At 44.2% G+C, this 18,471-nt stretch overlaps 1 protein-coding gene across 2 annotated transcripts in view; it reads right to left on the bottom strand.

Moving 5' to 3' along the window:
• The window catches only part of TNPO3 (transportin 3), a 49,197-nt gene extending 31,301 nt beyond the window's left edge, over window positions 1-17,896 (bottom strand). For both annotated transcript variants that reach the window (XM_019509686.1, XM_019509687.1), the window contains exons 1-7: window positions 17,671-17,896; window positions 16,188-16,261; window positions 15,108-15,264; window positions 10,239-10,382; window positions 6,800-6,975; window positions 2,106-2,244; window positions 1,582-1,728 (exon numbers count right to left, since the gene is read on the bottom strand). In XM_019509686.1, the coding sequence (XP_019365231.1) occupies window positions 1,582-1,728; window positions 2,106-2,244; window positions 6,800-6,975; window positions 10,239-10,382; window positions 15,108-15,264; window positions 16,188-16,261; window positions 17,671-17,793 (960 nt within the window). In that variant the 5' untranslated portion in view covers window positions 17,794-17,896. The remainder of the gene's footprint in view (window positions 1-1,581; window positions 1,729-2,105; window positions 2,245-6,799; window positions 6,976-10,238; window positions 10,383-15,107; window positions 15,265-16,187; window positions 16,262-17,670) is intronic.
• Window positions 17,897-18,471: the final 575 nt, after the last annotated feature.

The following is an 18,471-nucleotide window of genomic DNA, read 5'->3' as shown; positions in this document are numbered from 1 at the left end:
GGGACACCCTCCTGGCAGACACGGAAGGTTGGGAGGAGTGGGGTTACGGCAGGAAAGAGAAATCTTGGTCTTGGTTTACCCACATCGAGGGCAAGACAAGCTGTTTATAGTCAAATAACCTTGGAACCCTGCAGTCCTGTGCTCTGTACCAACTCAGAACCCTGCAGTCTTCTCCTCTGCACCCAGCTAGAGGTGAAGGGAATTGTGGGAACTGGAAGGCAGAAGAGTGGACACCAAGATGCAGGACAACGATACTTCCTACCTTCTTGCTCCTGCATTAAAAGGCCATGCACCCTTCCTGTAGCAAACTCCCCAAATAGATGCAAGATCCCAACCGTTTCAGAGCCAGAAAAGTGAGGGAATGGATGAATACAGCCGGGGTGGCACAAGATCTTAAAACCTACCCAGACCCAATCAATAAGGGAGAGGAGGACATGCAGGTTTAGCAAGCTGCAGGAATACTTATGGCCAGGTCCTATTCACCTGTTAGGTGTCTAAGCAGTACTTAGACTAAGTGTGACCCTAATTCCACCCTGCTTGAGGTCCCTGAAATGCCACAAATGCAAATGGTTTTTATTGGCTTAATCTAAAACCAAGATAAAAACGTGCTACAAAACTAGATGCATTAGGGGCTTTCAGGCACCTGGGCTTCAGTGGAATAGGCTCACACTTAGACACATACATGCCCTCTAGATGCCCAGCAGGTGGATCAGGATTTGGTGTTTAGCCTGCAATTTCAAAACACCAGCATGTCAGCAAGGGTGAAGGAAGCACAAGGATGGAGAGCCTCAAAGTTAGACCTTCCAGCATGAGTCTAACACCCTCCCCTTAACACATGCACACACACACACACACACACACACACATCCTCCCTCTCCCACCCGAGTCATCATTCAGGGCATCACAGGTAGCATAGCAGCCTCTTGGCACACATGCTGGCTTCCTGAAGGGAGGGGAATGTCATATCATGCATCCTCTAAACATGTGACTACCTTCCTCACTGTCCAACCCTCTCACCTCCACAAAATAGCCTAGCTGCAGACCCTGGCAGATGTTACATTTATCACACAATTAATGTATGGAATCTTTGTGGTTGGTTTGTATCGCGCTTTAATTTGAATGCAACAATACAGCCTAGTATCAGGCTGAATGATGTGACTAAGTGTCCCACCGTGGACAACTGATGGGCTACCTCCACACAGGGACACTCAAAGCCATGCCACATAGTCCAGTGCCAGGTTGACAGGTCCACAGAGAGTGCAGCCAGCTGTATGCCCCACCAGCCATGTGATGGGATCTGAGAAACGTTATCCCAGATCAGCATTCATGCATCTTGTTGTGCCAGCCCTTGAATGTCTGGTATAGCAGGATGCACAACTGTTATGATAACATTCCTTAGACTCCTTGTGTGATTAAATTAACATCTGCCGGGGCCCCCTCAGTTACATGCATGGCCTCCTGCCTAGTAATGACAACTGGCACAATGCATTTCACTCGCCACCATGCCCCCTCCCCTGCTGCCTGCTATGGCCTTCAGGAAGAGTGGAGAAAGAGAGAAAAGGAAACTGAACGCAGCCTTACGTGGTCTGGGTCAAGCTGACAGTGTCTGGCCAGTGCGTGGAGAAGTCTCTGTATGTAGGCTTTGAAGATGCTGTGTATGACTGCGTCCTCCGTTTTATATAGATGCTCCCCCAGTCTGTACCAGAAGTTAAAGGAAATTTCTACCACCTGTTTGGAGACAAAAGAGCTGGTCAGTGTTGTCCCCACTGGGGCCTCCACTATAAAGGGCTAGTCTGGCCCAGGGAAAGTTACTGCAAAATAAATTGGGGTGAAAATTTAGCACAGAACAGCCTTTTAATAGCAAGAGGTTTCATAGGTTTTCAGTACCTCTTCCATCACCATGAGGTTGTACCCAAGCCTTCTGCCTCAGGCGCTAAAGGGAGTTAAACTGTATTCTTTCCCCACCACAAACAAACAGCAAGGGTTTCAAGGCTGTCATCTTCAGACAACTAAAATGGACCCACACATGATACAGTAAGAACAGCTTTTGCCACTGAATTGATTTGGGAAATGTGAAAATGCAAGGCATGAGCTAGAAGGCCTACCTCATACTGCGGATGGCCCGCACAGATCAGCAACAACTCTAGGGTCCGCAGGTCACCCAGCCCCTGGCCTGGGGTGCACACAATTTTATCTAGAAACGTCTCACAGAGTTCAGTGAAGACACGGCAGTAATTAAGCACCCTGGTGAAAGAAGGAAACAAGTCAAAAACAAATAATTTCCCAGGCAAATATCTAATCCCAGATATTGAAATACAGGGACAAAGTTTCTTGCATTTGGACTTCGATCTAGATCTGTTATTCTCAGCACCTTGGAGTACCTTGAGATCCTTCCTAGGGTGCCATGCAGCTTTAGCACTGTTAAGTGTACAAACATGATTCAAAAGATAAATGCAGAGATTTCAATTAGGAGTCCTTAGTGTTAAAAACATTCTGACCTATTCTGGTTTTCCTGAGTACTTTGCAACAGTAAAATTGCTCTGGTATTTTTCTGTAGCCAAAGGCAAGTAAAAATTAAGAGCTGATATTTTCCAAGGGGTGCCCCGAGCGTAAAAAGGTTGAGAACAACTGCTGTAGAGGCACAGGTATACCAAATTCTTGCACTTTGGCTTTTTCATCACAAGGGGTTTCTAAACTCACCTCCAAGTTTTGAGAAAATAGAGAAGTGGGCTACAGTATACTGTGTCCGAGATACCAGCTGTTACTCTGATTTAGGCACAGACCACAGCATGGCCTAATCTGGGTTCCACCAAGTGAAACTCGACAAGGTAAGTAGCCATGGCATCTCTGAAGACTGGCTCAGACGACAGTTTCTGTCATCCATCTCCACAACAGCAAACAGACACTGAAGAGTCTGCCAAAAACTGATGCCAACTGCTTTCAGCACAAGAACGGCATGTATCAGTACCAGAAGGAAGGGAACGCATGAAGTCTCAGAGTGCATAAGTATGTGAATCAAAAACTTATAGGACACAGGCGATATCAACCTTGATTTTCACAGCATCTTGTCTAGCTGGGCGTATGCAGTGAAACAGCTACCATCCCTGCAGTGGCTTTAGAAGATAAGTCTAAGCTGCTGAACTCAACTACAAAGGTTCTCCTCAGTGTAACCAGCATGACTGCCTTGGTTCTGATCTTTTCTTTCCACTTCCTACCTAAGACAGTGAAAAGTGGCTGAAGAATGTACACTCCTTGGCACCAGAGGATTTGGAGTACAGGCCAGTGTAAGACTGCAGGGTCTCAAGAGCCAAGCACAGGACTGAGATATTAACTCCTGCTTTCTAATTCAGGGTCAGGAGGAGACACTACCTCAGTATCTCTTCTTTCCCCTTTGAATTGGGCATTCCCCTAGATGGGTGGAAAGGAGTTAAGCCAGCAAACGGAGTTCAGTGAAGGGGCAGAAAGCGCAGGTTCTATTCCTGGCGTTGACATTGTGCGACTGTGGCCAGCTTATTTTCCCTCCCTCAAAATTTTCTGCCCATTTCGCTACCCTGTAAGTTGAAAGAACAGATAAAAGGGAACTCTGGGATAAGGGCTCCTCCTTACTCTGTACAGAGCCTACCACCATAGCACCTTGATCACAGCTTTAAAGAAACAAGGGACAGGCAGGATAAAACAAAATCATGGTGGTTGCAATGGTAAAGGAGATTTCTATGGATCTAGGATTGGATCTGATTTTTAGAGATCTCTATCCACATTGTTAGCAAGATAAACGCTGCTAAGAACTGTGTCATTATGCAGTACTAACTTTGCAGATACAGACTAGAGAACAAATGCTACTATGAGCAGTAGGGGCCAAAGTATGGGAGAGCAGACCAATTTCTTCAGATAGCAGCATCACCACGTAAGCACTTCTGTGGATATCTCAGTCCATGCAAGTCTGGGAACATCCCAGAAGAATTAGTTATAAAAAGTAAACCTGAATCAGGTAACAATGAGTTGATTTCATTTAGTTTAAATGAGAGGATAAAAACCAAGCAAAAGTCTGTGACTAAGGCTTTCACTTACAAAATGGTTGCTAAAACAAAGGGAATTAATTAGAGAAGTTACCTGGATGGATGAACTTGAGGACATGAATATGCAGGAGGCCTGAAATTTCTTCAAATCAAACATGTACAAGTAAGGTGGAATTTGTATCTCAAGGAACAAGAAAAACTTCCTATAGGGCAGAACTCCAGACTTAACTGGCTGAACAAATCACCCAAAAAAGGAAATTAGGAATAAACAGAGCACTACAAGGAACCCACAACAGATCAGTAAAGAACACTGCCTTTTGGAGCCCAGGAGGTATAAGGATAAAATGAGAACAGCCAAAAAGCCAAGCAAAGTTAGTCCTTGCAAAAGAAAATTAAAAAAAAAAAAAGAAACAAACAGTAAAAGATTCTTTAGCCACATAAATAAGGAGGAGGCAAGGAAAGAATTAAGGTTGCTATTCAGGGAGTAAAAGTTCAAGATTAAAGAATCTATGCATGTATGGCCTATCAATTAAATAGATACTTTGCTTCTACTCAATGTGATGACTAAACATGGGGCAAGAGTAGGATGGCCAACAGGAATGAGAGCATAGGTTGAACAAGTTTTATATGAGAGAAGCAGAACCCAAGGTGCTTGAGGAGCTCAGGTCAGGAGAAACATACAATCTACAGCTCAGAATACTGCAAAAGTTGGCACAAATCACAAATTCCTCTGTGCAAAATGAAATGTATTTTTCTACCTATGGGGACTTGTACCATCTTTAATTTTCCCTAAGCCTGAGGAAGAGCACGTGAGCCCAAAAATTTTTAAAGAAAGATAATATTTTTGAGATTTCTTAGTTGGTCTAATAAAAGGTATCATCTCTGAACCAGGAGTTTTAGAATTTTGCAACTCCTCTAGCAAGCAGTTTTAAACAAGTCTGACACTGCAGGTGGCACCATGTTGGCTGGAGAAGAACAAATCTATCACCTATATTTAAGACAGTGCATAATATTATTTTGGCAACCACTGCCTGCTGGTGTGACCTTGATAATGTGCAAAGCTTTAATTATTTCTATCCAAAGACAGGCTGGTAAATGGAAATAAAATAAAATACAAGTGGTCAAAGGTAGATTGTGCCAAACTAACCTAATGTTTGCCAGTACAAGTAATTTTCTAAGTAACAGAAAAGCTGGAGCATTTGACATGGTGTCACATGAGAAATTTATTAGAGGATGGAGAGGAGTTCAAGAATGCGAAGACTGGTAAGGAACTAGCTGAATGGAAATAACAGTATTGTACTGAAAGGATGGAGGGAAGCTACTAGTAACTTTTGGGAATGATCTTTCATAAAAAGTCTTTTCATTAGTAACCTCAGCAAAGAAAAGGGGAGTCTGCTAACAACATCTGGAGATGACCTAAAGTTGGAAGGTATTGTCAGTGCAGGGGAGGACCAGAAAATCACACAGGAAGAATAAGATGAACTTTAAAACTGGAATAATAGAAATGGGGAAATGTAATGGTATTAAGTGCCTGGTTGCACAGTTAGGTATCAAAAAATTTCTGCCATGAACTGGAAGCTCCTCTGTTGGAAAGTATCAAGGACAAAACTCTGGGTGCAGGGGTTATCAGTCACAGAATGACTGAGTTACCAAATGTACTTCAGGCCCCAAAACTTTTCAAACATCTCTCCCAACTGTACAGCCAGTCCATCAAAAGATAACACCCAAAACCCTCTCTTCTCATACATTTCCCGGTCCATCATAGCTACACCAGTCCAACCTTACTGAGAAATGTCATGTAGCAGTGAAAAGGCAAACACAATCCTAGTATGGGCAGGTGAGGCATCTCCAAACAGAGGCAGGGAAGATCTTGAGAAGACTTCACCTGAGCAATCTATGCAATTCTGACCATCCACGTTCAAGTAACATGAATTCAAAGGGAACAGGGGCAGAGAACAGCTTATCATATGAGTGGAGGCTGAAAGAGATTTGGCTTTAGTCTGGCAGAATGAAGGCTGAGAGGGGATGCTATCGCACTCCATAAATTCTGCAGATAAAAACCAGGGGGAGAGAGTTAGGAGGCAACTTTGGCACAAGAGCACATGAGTGTAAACTGGTCAGGAACAGATGCAGATTGGAATTTAGATGAAGATTTCTCATCAGAGCGGGATTCTGGAGCAGCTTTGAGAATATCTGGGAAAAAAAAACCTAAGAGGAGCTTGAAGACAGAGAGTGATCAGCTTACAACATGGTTGCCTGCAACAGCAGAAAACGCATTTGGGCGACATAGTAGTTACATCCAGGTCCATGTTCCTAAAAAAATGGTACTTAATTTCTGTCCACAACTTCATAAACTGACATCAGAAATGCTAAGCTACTGCCCACTTAAAGAGAAACATGCAGCTCTGCCCTAAGAGAGGCTGGGGATGCATCAAGGAGGCTCCCCACTTCTTCCATCTTCATTCATCACAAACAGCCACACACTGGCACAGTTTCTGCTGTCCTGTGTTAAGACAGGCATGACAAGTCTGAGCTCGTAGTGTTAAACTCCACCTGTTAAAGCTTGAGCTGATCACTCCCCACTGGCTCTGGTTGGTGTATTGAGGGCATAAAGGAATCATTAGCTCACTTGTTTCTGTTCAATGAATAATCATTTGCATAAGAGAGATTTCGGAGAGCTGCACAAACACAACAGATTCCCAAAATAACTCTGGAGAGACAATGGCAGTTCATTACTGCAGCTCTCCCTGCTCTATAGGGGCCCGCCAGGCTCGCTCACTCACTTGTCTAAATCCTCTCGTGCTACAGCCATGTGATAGGCAGTCTCGAGTGTCAGGACCCCCTGAAAGAGCTGCAATGCAAGGGGCAGATTTGTCTCCACGTTCTCGATGGCGTAGAGCGCTGAGCACACACAGTCAGAGGCTGCCTCGTGCAGGTTGGACGAGGTCTTGTCCTGTTGCTGTAAGACACAAGGGGAGGAAGTGAGCCTCGAGATTATACAGTAAGTGAGATGGCACCTAAGGACACTAAGACACTTTTGTCCCAAAATCCTTCACCACGCTTCAGTGCATGAAAGCCCCACCCCTGCACCACCTCCTCTGCTGTCTCTTCACTGTCTGCTGCTGTACCTCCTTTGGGTGTTGAGATCTCACCAATGTCCTTTTAGAACTTCTCTATGGGACACACAAGCAAAGGAAAAACAGAATGATGGGAATCTCCAGCCTGTGGTACTTCAGCAGCTTGGAAACATTTTGCTGGTCTGTTCTCTTGGGTGGGAAGGAGGAGAGATTTCTCATGTGCATGTCATATTTTTCATGGTGGTGGTTTAGGGCAGATGAGCAGATTTTGGGGTTCTGGCTGATAAACATACATGTTAATTGTACAAGGCTAATTTGACAGAGCATTAATGGCTCCCATAGAGCCAAGAGCAATTCAAAAAGGAGACAGGACTGGCCTCCTAAGACAAGAATAGACAGGAGAGAGATGAAGAAACACCACCACCATGTATACCTAGGGATGCTGCTTCAGAAAAGGATCTCAAAGCACTTGTCAAGTGTAAATTTGGCCTTATGATCCCATGTGATGAAGGTAGGGCAGGATGAAAAACTTGTGTTCATGCAATTAAAGGCTGAAGAGCCAAGCATTCAAAAATGATCAAAAGTGTAAAGGTTTCTCCTACAGTGTTAACTTGGACCTGTTGCACGGATCAAATATTGTCTCTTCTTTTTTTCCATTGTGAAATGGGAACTGTTATTTACTTCCTCTATATCACACCACAAGTGCAAATAAAGGTCCCCATCTGACAGTGGAAAAAAGGAAGAGAATTTCAGACCTCTTGCACAGATCCAGCATCAACACTGCAGAAGAAATTCCCTTTATGCACAAAACAAGAAATTCCCTTTATGCTTTGGGAATTTCTTCCTTCCATGCACTCTGTTCTTTAATCTGCCAGTTAGATTCATTCTAGAAGGGTGTTATTTATTCTTTCTGTTTTACTAGTCCCTTTAGAGCTCCGACACTTATAAAGATGATACATCCCTGAAACAACTGTCCTATGCTGTCAAAAAAAGGAGAGCTAAACCCATGATCATCAGGAATAAAATACTGACCTAATGTTCATAACCTAAGAGCATGAAACCAATTTTGCTTCTTCATTGAGGGTTACATAATGGGCCAAGTTTGAACTTTCTGAGCTTTGAAAGTTAAAGTGCAAATCCTTTAAATCCCAGGGGTAGCAGAAAACTTATTCCAGATATTTCCATAACGTAATGAAATGCTGAGGAGGGTCAGCTCAAAGCTCTGTACAAGAGCTCAACTCTGAGCAGAGATCAGACACCACTGATTTTGAATCAAAAACTATATTTTGCCTGAATAAGTTTTGAACAACTGAAGAAAATGAACTGGAATAAAACCAGATTTTAAACCTGAACTACTGTAATCGCTGACCAGCACTCCTAGAACAGCCATTTTACAGATGGGTAACACTGAGGTCAAAGGTACTCAAGATCACAAAACATCAGTGGCAGAAACCAGCACAGAATGCTAGTACCTGGCTCCCAGCAGACAAAGCACACTTGTAATACAGGTTGAGGAAAATGATGAATAGTGAAGACAGTCAGGACAGGAGAAAGGGTATAAATAGAGGATTAAATTATTTTTAAAACTTCTTTTCAGAAGCACGGTCTGCCAGAAGTATATAATAGGCTCTGCAAAGATTAAGAGATCTGTGGCAACATGACTGAAAAGCTTTCTGCAAGGCAGAGCCTTTCTATGCTCACTTCAGTCCTGTCTTGAACCAACCTGCTGTACCTGGAAATTGTGTCCACCTTTACTTCCCCAGATACCTGCTCATCCCTGCCTGATGCCAGAACTACTGGGTCCCAAGCGATGATGAATAAGGGATTTCCTGCAGTTGGACAGTTGAGAATAGTGCAGTCAAAACTAAGTAAGGCCAATGGGCCAGAAGCTTCTTTTCTAGTCTTAATTAAAGTGCTTACATAGCCAAGACTCAGGTATTTCAAATGCACTTGAAGACCAGTTAATGGTTTTCATCACTGAGCAACTCTTTTCCTATCTGAATAGTCAGTGGTTGGGGGAGATGATAGGACGGGGACCCTGAAGTAGAAAAGTGACTCCCCTCTGCCTGAGGAAACAGCCACACTGGAGAAGGTCATGAATGTGCTTTCTGAAGGTCTGCCAGGACCTCTGGCCTGTGGTCTTCATCTAGTAGAGAGCTTGGTAATCTCTCTGGCTCAGATGACAAAAATTCTGTTTGTGTGGCTCCCCTCCAAGTCAGCTTCACACTTGAGTCCAGGAGAGAAGTTTCCTTCTTAGTGTTGTGAACTAACAGACTTTTGCTGGCCACTTCTCTCTCAAATGATGAAGGACTGCAAGACTAAAACCAACATCTTCTGCCACCCCACTGGGGACAAACTCCACCCTACAGCGTCCATTTAAAAATGGCTTTTTACATTTGCCTGCAAGTTCTCTGATCCAGACCTGAACAGAGTCAAGCTGAAAAATCACCTAGAACTTGTGTGCACAAAATGTTCTCCTGAACTCTGGGTGTCATGTCAGATTAGTGACAGCACCAGTTTGTCCCAAAGAAGTTGGATTGTGACCTCAGGACACAGGCAGTGGGCAGATAAAGCACTTTCTTAAAAAATAGAAAACTTTTCTTTCATGCTTTAGTAGCTCTAATTACTGGGTATTAGTCAGGAGGGAACTACCTGACTTCAAGTGCCACTACGGAGCAGTGTGTAAGGGAAGATGAGTGTGTCTGACCTCTGGGAGGCCCAACCAGAACTAGATTCTAGGTATGAAAGATCTCTGCCCTACGCTGCCAGTCCTTAGCTGCCCCAGCCAGCTGAAAGCCAGGAGGGGATTGAGAAACTAAACTCTGGGGAAGAACAGGCCTGGACTTGATTACACCTAGCACTGATAAGGCAAGCAGAGAGTCTTATCAAGGGCCTGATTTAGGGGAAAGGGTGTGAGATTCTCTGCACTGGAGGGAGGGACAGCCTAGGCCAAGTAGTTGAGACAGGGGGAAAAGGAACAAACTAGTCTTCCGAGAAGGATGGGATGCAACAGTTAGGATGGTCTGTAACAATTGGCCTCGTGGGATTCCAACAGGAGTGTTGGGTTCGAGGGTTGCCACATTCCTATTGTCATTCCCACAGGGAGCCAATGAAGAGCCTTTCAACAAAAAGAGCACACACTCACCAGCACTTCGAAGAGGAGCGATAACAGCTTGCTGTTGGCCATGAAGTTGCTGTCCAGAACTCCCAGGTTAAACCAACTCCCAAGGCAGCGAAAGGTCTTGATGAGCATCTTCTCATCATTGCCTGTCTTCTCCACACAGGTCATCTAGGGGACAAGGAGCAGGGAGAAGGAACGGTTTGGTGACCAAAGATTACCTCCTAACTTCACAGCTATAATGTAGTCCTGGAGACCACAAGTTATGAGGGTTTATGCTGTGCTGTTTCAAGCTTTCTTTGCAGGGTCTCTGGGTCTTGAAACAAATTTTCCCCAGAGTTGACATACTGTTCCATAGTACTTCCTGACCCCCTGGCCCTTCCCCCTCAAACCAACCCCTCAAGAGGCGAAAATGCACAGAAATACAAACAGCCTACCATGCCCTGAAGGTCACTCTGGGACTGAAACATGCCCAGGAAAGTACACAGTTTACAGCACACCCCCAGCCCTGCCTAAATAGGCCAGGCGGTACTCCACGTGATCCAAAGCACATCTATTGACTTCAGCGGTTATGACAGCCCGTGGTGAGAAATGCAGCCTGGAAGGATTGCTGCCATTTGCCGCACATCAGTTTCCTGCAGGGGCCTGTCTCAAAGACTGATGAAGCCCAGACCCTAATGAGCTTCATATATAGAAAAACCTCAACTGAGCCTAATTTCAAGAGGAGATTTTTCCAATATTCTACATTAAAAAAATAGTTCTGTTACTATGGTCTCTGTGAAGGTGCTGGAAGGTAAAATACCCATCTCGCAGGCCAAGCTGACAGCAGTCAGTACACTTAATTCGTTCTGTAAGACACAAGAATTTTAGTTGTGGCAGTGGCTGGAAGCCTACAGCCCTGGGGAAGATGGGAGGAGAGATGGGTTCTTCTTATGATCTTCAGCAATTGCTTGGCAAGATTTGCCAGTACCTTGATCCAAAGAAGCCCTTACTGCGCTAAGAGGAACGGAGAGAACATGAGGGCAGTCACAGCCTAAGAGAACCCCTTGGTTTACCCCCTGACTGCAGGGAGAACACCACCTATGGTTTCACTGCACCCCTTAAAAACCCAAGTGCTCCAGCAGGGTCTAATCCATCCTGTACTGCAAAACTGCAATAAAATTTTTGCTTAAGTTACATATAATGAATTTACCATTTAATCAATCCCCTGCTCCCTTTTTTGGACTCCTTAGGTTGCCAATTAAAATGCCCACTGTGGAATTCAAAAAGGAAACCTGAAAGGGATGCACTGAAATCCTACACAGAACAAGTCTTTTATATATGCTGGGTGTGCTGGTGTAGAAAAAACCCAGGTACAATCTGTCTAGCAAAGCAAACAAATGACAGCCTGACCCAAGAAGCCACCAGCTCTCAGCAGACTTAACTGCAGATGGACTGTCAACTGAACCGCCAGAGAATGGCGTCTGTGCTGAGGTCAGCAGCGTTTCCTCATGGAGCTCAGCAGGATCATTGCAAGGGAATGTGTTCAACGGCATAATTTATTTCAACCGGCCTGGCTATGACCCTGTATGTTGAAGCATCAGCTTCAGACATTCAAAACCAAGCTCCCTCTGCCACCTCTGACAAGGCATCAGCAGTCAGTGCAAAGCGAGCTTGCGTGTCTAACCAATGTGACAACTCTCCTCTCTCCATCACTTCACTGAGAAAGCATTCTGGGGGCTGACGGGGAAGAAATGAGGCAGATGTATTTAAGGCAACAACTCTACAGGCCTGAGAAAGGGAAATGGAAACAGCTTTAAACTAGACTGAAATTTAAAACCAGTCCATTTTAGAAGAGGCTGTCCATCTTTCTGCATCGGGACTAAAGCAACTAGTAAAATTAGGAATGGGGTCTTCATGACCAATCATGCATGTGCAGGTATATTATACTTTTGGAAGAGAAGAGAGAGAGTCCCCCTTACTCTGAGGCATGAGACATTAGTCAAGCTTAGATGTAGGATACCAAACTTGACAGATAAGCAGTCGAATTATAATCCCTAGCACCCCCCGCCCCAACTTTCTTATCTTGGTGCCATCTGAATAATGACCAGAAGTCATGTCAATGCTTGACCTTGGACAAACACCACATCAAGGAAATTAAACCATTTGTAAGTACTTGCAATGCTGATACTACAATTCCAGCTTCCTAGAGTCATCATGCATAAAAAGCAAGGTAGAAACCAGTGACGTTCTTTGCTAAGATTTCTAGTCAATGCCAGCTTTGAACTCTGAACTGAGCATAAACTGTCAAGGAGCTTTACTTCCCTTCAGCCTCCTCCCCTGAAAAAGGAGACAACTTCAAAAGCAGCTAGTGGAAAATCAAAAGTGAGAAATTATGGGCAAGCCATCTAATTAAGGCTGAGTGCAGTGCTATGTCATACCACAAAATGGGCGCAGACCTAATTTTATCTGACATCTTCCCTAATGATCTAGAAGAGATAACTAAACTTGTATGTTCAACTAACTGATGGATCTAAGTGCTTGAGAATGAAGTGTGTGCACATGAAAGGACAGAGATTGAATTTACAAGCAGCAGCAAGGAGAAATACAAAAATACTTAGTCTGAAAAAAAACCATGAATAGAAAATAAAACAAGATTTAAAGTGGGCTAGTCTACACACAGGGAAAATAACCCCCAATAAAGATATTCACTGGAATGGGATACAAAAAGCCAATTAGAGACCATCATGAGATGATACACGACAGCAGAGGAGATGAGCTTGTGAAAAAAGCCTGCACAGAACAAGGAAAAATACTAAGCGAGCTGGGGCTATCTTTGGACAGAGATAGACTATCACACAGCAGGGATGTGATAACCCCTCACATACAGAACATGATGCCCCAATTCTGAGCAATTCAGCACCAGAAAGATGCAAACAAGCCAGGGAGGGGATGCAGGAAAGAGCTACCACAAAAGAGAGGCAATAAAGGTCAGTGGAGCTGATTCACAAAGAAAAGTTAAAAAACATGGTTAGGCCTGACTACAGAATGACTAAGTATATGAAGTAAAACACCAAAGCCAGAGGGGAATTTATGTTCCAATGGTGAGGTCAAGGTGACAGAATTATTCCCAAGAGAAGCAGTGGAAGGCCAGTCACTGGAGTCAATTAAAACAGGACTAATGACACAACGGGGGAACAATCCTGCATTAAAGCAGAGACAGATTTAAGGGAGAAATAACTAAGATCTGCTCCCTCTTCAAAAGAGCTATGATTCAATTAACCAAGGAACTGAAGCAAAAAGAAAAGCAGCTGGAAGACAGGAGTGCAGAGAGAGCAAACAGATACAGAGGTGAAGGGCACCAAGGCAGAGAAAGGATGGAGGGGCAAAGCACAGAGATAATTTCTGACTGGATATTATAATTAAATACACCAAAGTTGGATTCCATCTGGAGTTCTGTGACATTAGCCAAATGCTTGGTGGAATTACAGTCCTATTATGCACAGCTGGGGGCACATTAAGTTTCTCATTTAAATAGGCAACGTGAAATGGTAAAAATTAATGAGGAACTCTGTGCGTTAAGGCACATTGGGTGGTATTTCAATACAGCCTCAAGTGAGGGACCCAGTTGGTCACTCCTGCCTATTTATTTCAAGCAACCACGTAGGAATAGGGGAAACCATCTAGCACAGGCAATCAATGACAGAGTGGGGTTGGGTAGATTTTGGCCATTTTCTTCAAATCTTTGAGCAGCGTCTCTCCATCTCAATCCTTACACCCATAGTTCTAAACCTTTCTGGCATCACAGCACCCTCCTTCATAAGTTTTTTGAAATTCTGCAGCACTCAGGAGAAGCTAAAATCTAGCCAGTGGTCGGACATCTCTACCATGGGCTACTTCTTCCAACGTATACTCCCTCCTGTCCCTGGTCTGTCCCTAAAAGGGCAAGTGCAGTCCCCACTGCTGTGACTGCCTCCCTGGCAACTCATGTGCTGGTGACTGGTACCATGTGCACCCGCAACCTGTCTCTCTGGCCCCAGCTGCATGGAAGCATTGGGGGGCAGATGAGCTGCTATATCCATCTGTGTGCATGTACAGCAGAATACACTGCACAGGGTAGCTGGCGCAGGGGCTACGGGGAGGCAGAGAGCAGCTGTGGGTGCCCAGGACTAGACAGAAGGAGAAGAGATGCATCACTTTTCTCCTGGCACAGACCCTGGGTGTTGGGTGAGAATCACCACCTTAAAACCCATGTCTTATTTAGTACAAATGCTTCCTGGTTTTGGTGCCCACAAACAGTTAGCTCCACAAGCAGCCTGGATTCTCAGAGAATATCCAGTAAGCAAGACTCTGTGGCAAAAATACAAGACAGCCCCTTACACGCACGGACCCCGAAGTGCTTTTTCCAGTGAATTGGTGCATCTTATCCTAGAACAATGCTAAAGGTTCACTCTTGCCCAGTCACCACCCAGCAGTCTGAGTTCTCTGCCATCTTTTCTGAATTTAATGTTCACAAGATATGCTGGACAGATGGCCCAGGTGGTTGCAAGCCCCTATTTAAGAACAGAGCAGGAAAGAGTGGGACAGCAAGCTTCCTTCCCAACAGTGACTTCAAGGGATCTCAACCTGGAAAGACCAGCTGCCCTTAAGGATAAGGTAGGTAAGAAAAGGCTCTAGTACCAGATCTTAGATTACTGCTTACAGTAGGGCACCAGCTACACTTTCATCTATTAAGGGTTGGTTTGCAAGACTCCTGGCTCCTAGTAGCTGCTAGATACATTTTGACTGTTCCCAAGCTGGGCTAGCTCTTTAAGGGGAAAAAGCCATTGGACAAGGCTACCAGAACAGGTGTGGGGTGTTTAACAGCAACCAGTTGTTGTGCTTGCCCCATGCCTCTATTCCACATGGTCAGCTTACCAACAGAGAGACCACAGTGCTAGAGTAGTAAGCCAGGTCTTCAATGATTTCAGTACGGCGGTTGGCTCCAATGCGTAACGATCGGCTGTGAACCTCCTCTGGCAGCACTGTGAGGATCTCCAGCAGAAAAGGCAATGATGTCACATCATTGCTATACCTGAAGCACAGACAGAGAGAAAATGTGATAAAGTAGGGAAAATAAAGGGGTTCTCAAAACATACACAAAACATCTGTTACTGCTGCTGCCACATTACTTTAGCACCACAAGGAGAGATGATGGCATCTGAGATCCAAGGAGACTCAGGGTAGAGATGTCCCAAAGCATTTCATCTGGATACATCTCACAAATGAGTGACAAGTTATTTAAAAAAGTGCATGTTACAGCCCTCATAAGACAGTAAGAGCTGCCTATCAAGGAAGGTGGCAAAAATCCCCTTGTTCTACAAATGCAAAAAAAATCTAACCACATTTTTCAGACAGGCTGAATCATAGAAACGCACTCTTCTCCCAAAACTGACAACATACTGTTCACCCACAACATGCTGGCTTTGTTCTGAACAGAGCAAACTTAGCAGAACATCTACAGCAATCTGTAGATTGCTGTGATGTGCTTGCGCTGGCCGGATGCTAAACTTAAAAAAAAAAAAAAGTTAAAAGACCTGAGCATCCTATTCAGTCCTGCATCAGAAAGATAAAGATAGGTACAAGAGGAAGAACGGGAATAAAAACAACAAAAACAGGTGAAGTCATCAAGGCTTAAACACAGGAAAGACCCCCACCCACCCCCAAAATGTGCCTTGACTCTTTCAGATATTTCTAAAACTGACTTGCCTACTGCTTTCATTATAATCCAAAAACCACTTTAAAAATCACAGATCTGTCACAAAAACAAGTTTCCAATTTTGTGACCTTCTTGAACCTTTGCTGTTTAGTGTAGTTGTACATGCCAATAAAATTCCCCTTCTTTCTGCATTATTTTTAGGTGAAGCTTATATTCTTTGTGCCAGGCCTGGATCCATTTGTAGGTTCACATGATTTTCAGCCACAGATGAATTTTCAGCCACAGATATAGTTACTTACTTTTCAACCAGTGTCTGTACGCAGCCTTTCCAAGATGCCATCTGCAAGGCAAGGTCTGCTATTGCTAAAGCAAGCTGAAAATGAGAAAGAGAGAAAACACAACCAAAGATTACTGTTTGAAAGAAGAGGTCAAATTCTCATGCTGAGAAGGCAGCAGGGGCTGGGAGGTGGAAGGGAGACTTTCAGCTTCTACTCAAGAACATTGGAAGAAAATGATAAAAAGCCCTGAGCCATCAGTGAAGTACATCCAGACCACTCAGGTCCTGTTTGCAATACACTATTGTCCTTCCAAAGGGGCTGCTCATATAGGAGGTAGAGGGAGCTGCGCTGCTAAGCACAGCTTCTCATCCCTGGCTAAGAAATCTACTGTGACAACAGTATGGAAGCCTCTCTCTCCTGCATTGAACTAGGGCATTTGCCTGGCAGAAACTCTTGTGGCACAGCTATCTCCTGTAATCCAAGTGCTAGGCAGATCATTTATCCCCAGGCAAAGTGACTCACCTCTACCAGGCTAGAGTCAGAGCTGAACCAACACCCATCTTACCTTCCCAGCCCTCTCACTCACTGACAAGCTTGCATCTCCTCTACAACAAGCAAGCCCTCTCAAGTTGGCCAGCCTAGAGACGCACCCTGCCCTAGAAACTTAAGGCGCTTTCTCTTTAAATGCTGCCAGGTTATGTTTAGTTTGATAGGGATGTGGCCCACGGTTCCTCAGCTATGAACAATTTTAGGCACTACCCTGCTCCTACAGAAGCCAGCTGCAGAATGCTCATCAACTTCTATGCTAGAAACTGCTTCAGATTGAGTTACGACCGGAACAGAGAGGCTGATTTGGGCTATCCAGTGCTGCAGTGGCAAGACCTCTGCAGATGTCATGCAGAAGACAGAAGTTCAAGACAGAGACGGACACATCCCTGCAGATGCAGTAGCACCTCACTGCAGAGGTCCTCCCAGTCAGCTGGGAACACTGAAGGGAAATTTAACATTTTGTTTCCATAGCTGCACAGAGAAAAAAAACACAAATCCGTGGCTCGCTGCTCCTCTTCCTACCTTCTCAAAGCAATACAGACAAGAGTAAAGAGAGTCAATTTATTAACTTACTGACAAGCTGACCTACAGACAAGAACAAATGAGCTCGTGTTTATAGACTGCTGTGATGGGGAATACCAGGCATGGATTTCCTTTTTTAAATTGCTCTCGTTCAACAGTAAAGGAAGCAAGAACGCTCCCATTCTCAAAAAGGCTTTCCCTGGCTATGATAAATATGATGCATAGGTTTCCCCTATGAAAAGCAGACCTTAATTAGCAGGAATGGTTTTAGAAGGGCAGTGATGAAACCTTACAACACATTTACAATGAACGCCTAGTGCAGGCTGAATTATTTAGCTGAATTACTAAAAGCTGGCATGCATTCCCTCTACTTACAGCTGTTGTGTGAGGTTCTCCTTTCCCTCCCTATCAGGATAAGCAATGAAGGTCTTACCTGAGTTACAATGACGGGTGATAGGTCTTTCAAGTTCTGTATGTGGGACAGCAAAGAGTCCCGTAATGAAGCATGTGAGTCTGTGGGGAGTTCATAAAATGAAGTCTGGATCTTCATCTTCATGGTCTGTGCTGCAAAGTAGCACGATTCCACATCCTGACGGATCTGTAGCAACTGGTCTGAGATCTCCCACGCGTGAACCTAAAAAAGGCAAATCAGCACAAGGTCAACTGGGAGAAGAGCACTAGGAGTAGAACTGAAATGAGTTAAATATTTAAAATCAACAGTTAAATAAAGTAGGCTTTTCCCAACATGAAACTCCCAGTTTGTCCAAGAACCCACAATTTCACCTTCCAGATACAACGCTAGGACTAGCCAGTCCACCACTTCAAAAAACCAGTCAGCTCCTACAACACATTTCCTCAATTTTTACATGCAGCTAATTACAAAATGTACGCAAATAGTTGCGAGGTACATTAAGTCATTTTATGGTAGAGAGAAAAGAGAATAGATTAGCTATGGAAACATTTCCTTCTCATGCATTACCCTTAGGTCTACAATACTATCAGTCTAATTTTAATAACTTACATGGTGGGGGAATGTGGGGGAATGTTGAGGAGAAAAAGCAGTATTTAAAAAAAGCTTAATAACTGCCTTCTGCACATATTTCCTATTTATGATGCACTGCTATACTGGAGCTGGAATGGGAAGGGTTATTTATCTTATTTCTTTCCAGCCAACATTTTCAGACAGACTACATCTCCCAGAAGCCTCATAGCCTGCTGCAAACGAGTGGGTGCC

This window comes from Gavialis gangeticus, unplaced genomic scaffold (assembly GCF_001723915.1).
Source record: "Gavialis gangeticus isolate Ggan-Ray unplaced genomic scaffold, GavGan_comp1, whole genome shotgun sequence".
In the NCBI taxonomy this organism is placed as follows: Eukaryota; Metazoa; Chordata; order Crocodylia; family Gavialidae; genus Gavialis; species Gavialis gangeticus.
Note: the sequence above shows the minus strand (reverse complement) of the source record. Positions and strands in the feature narration are given on the sequence as shown.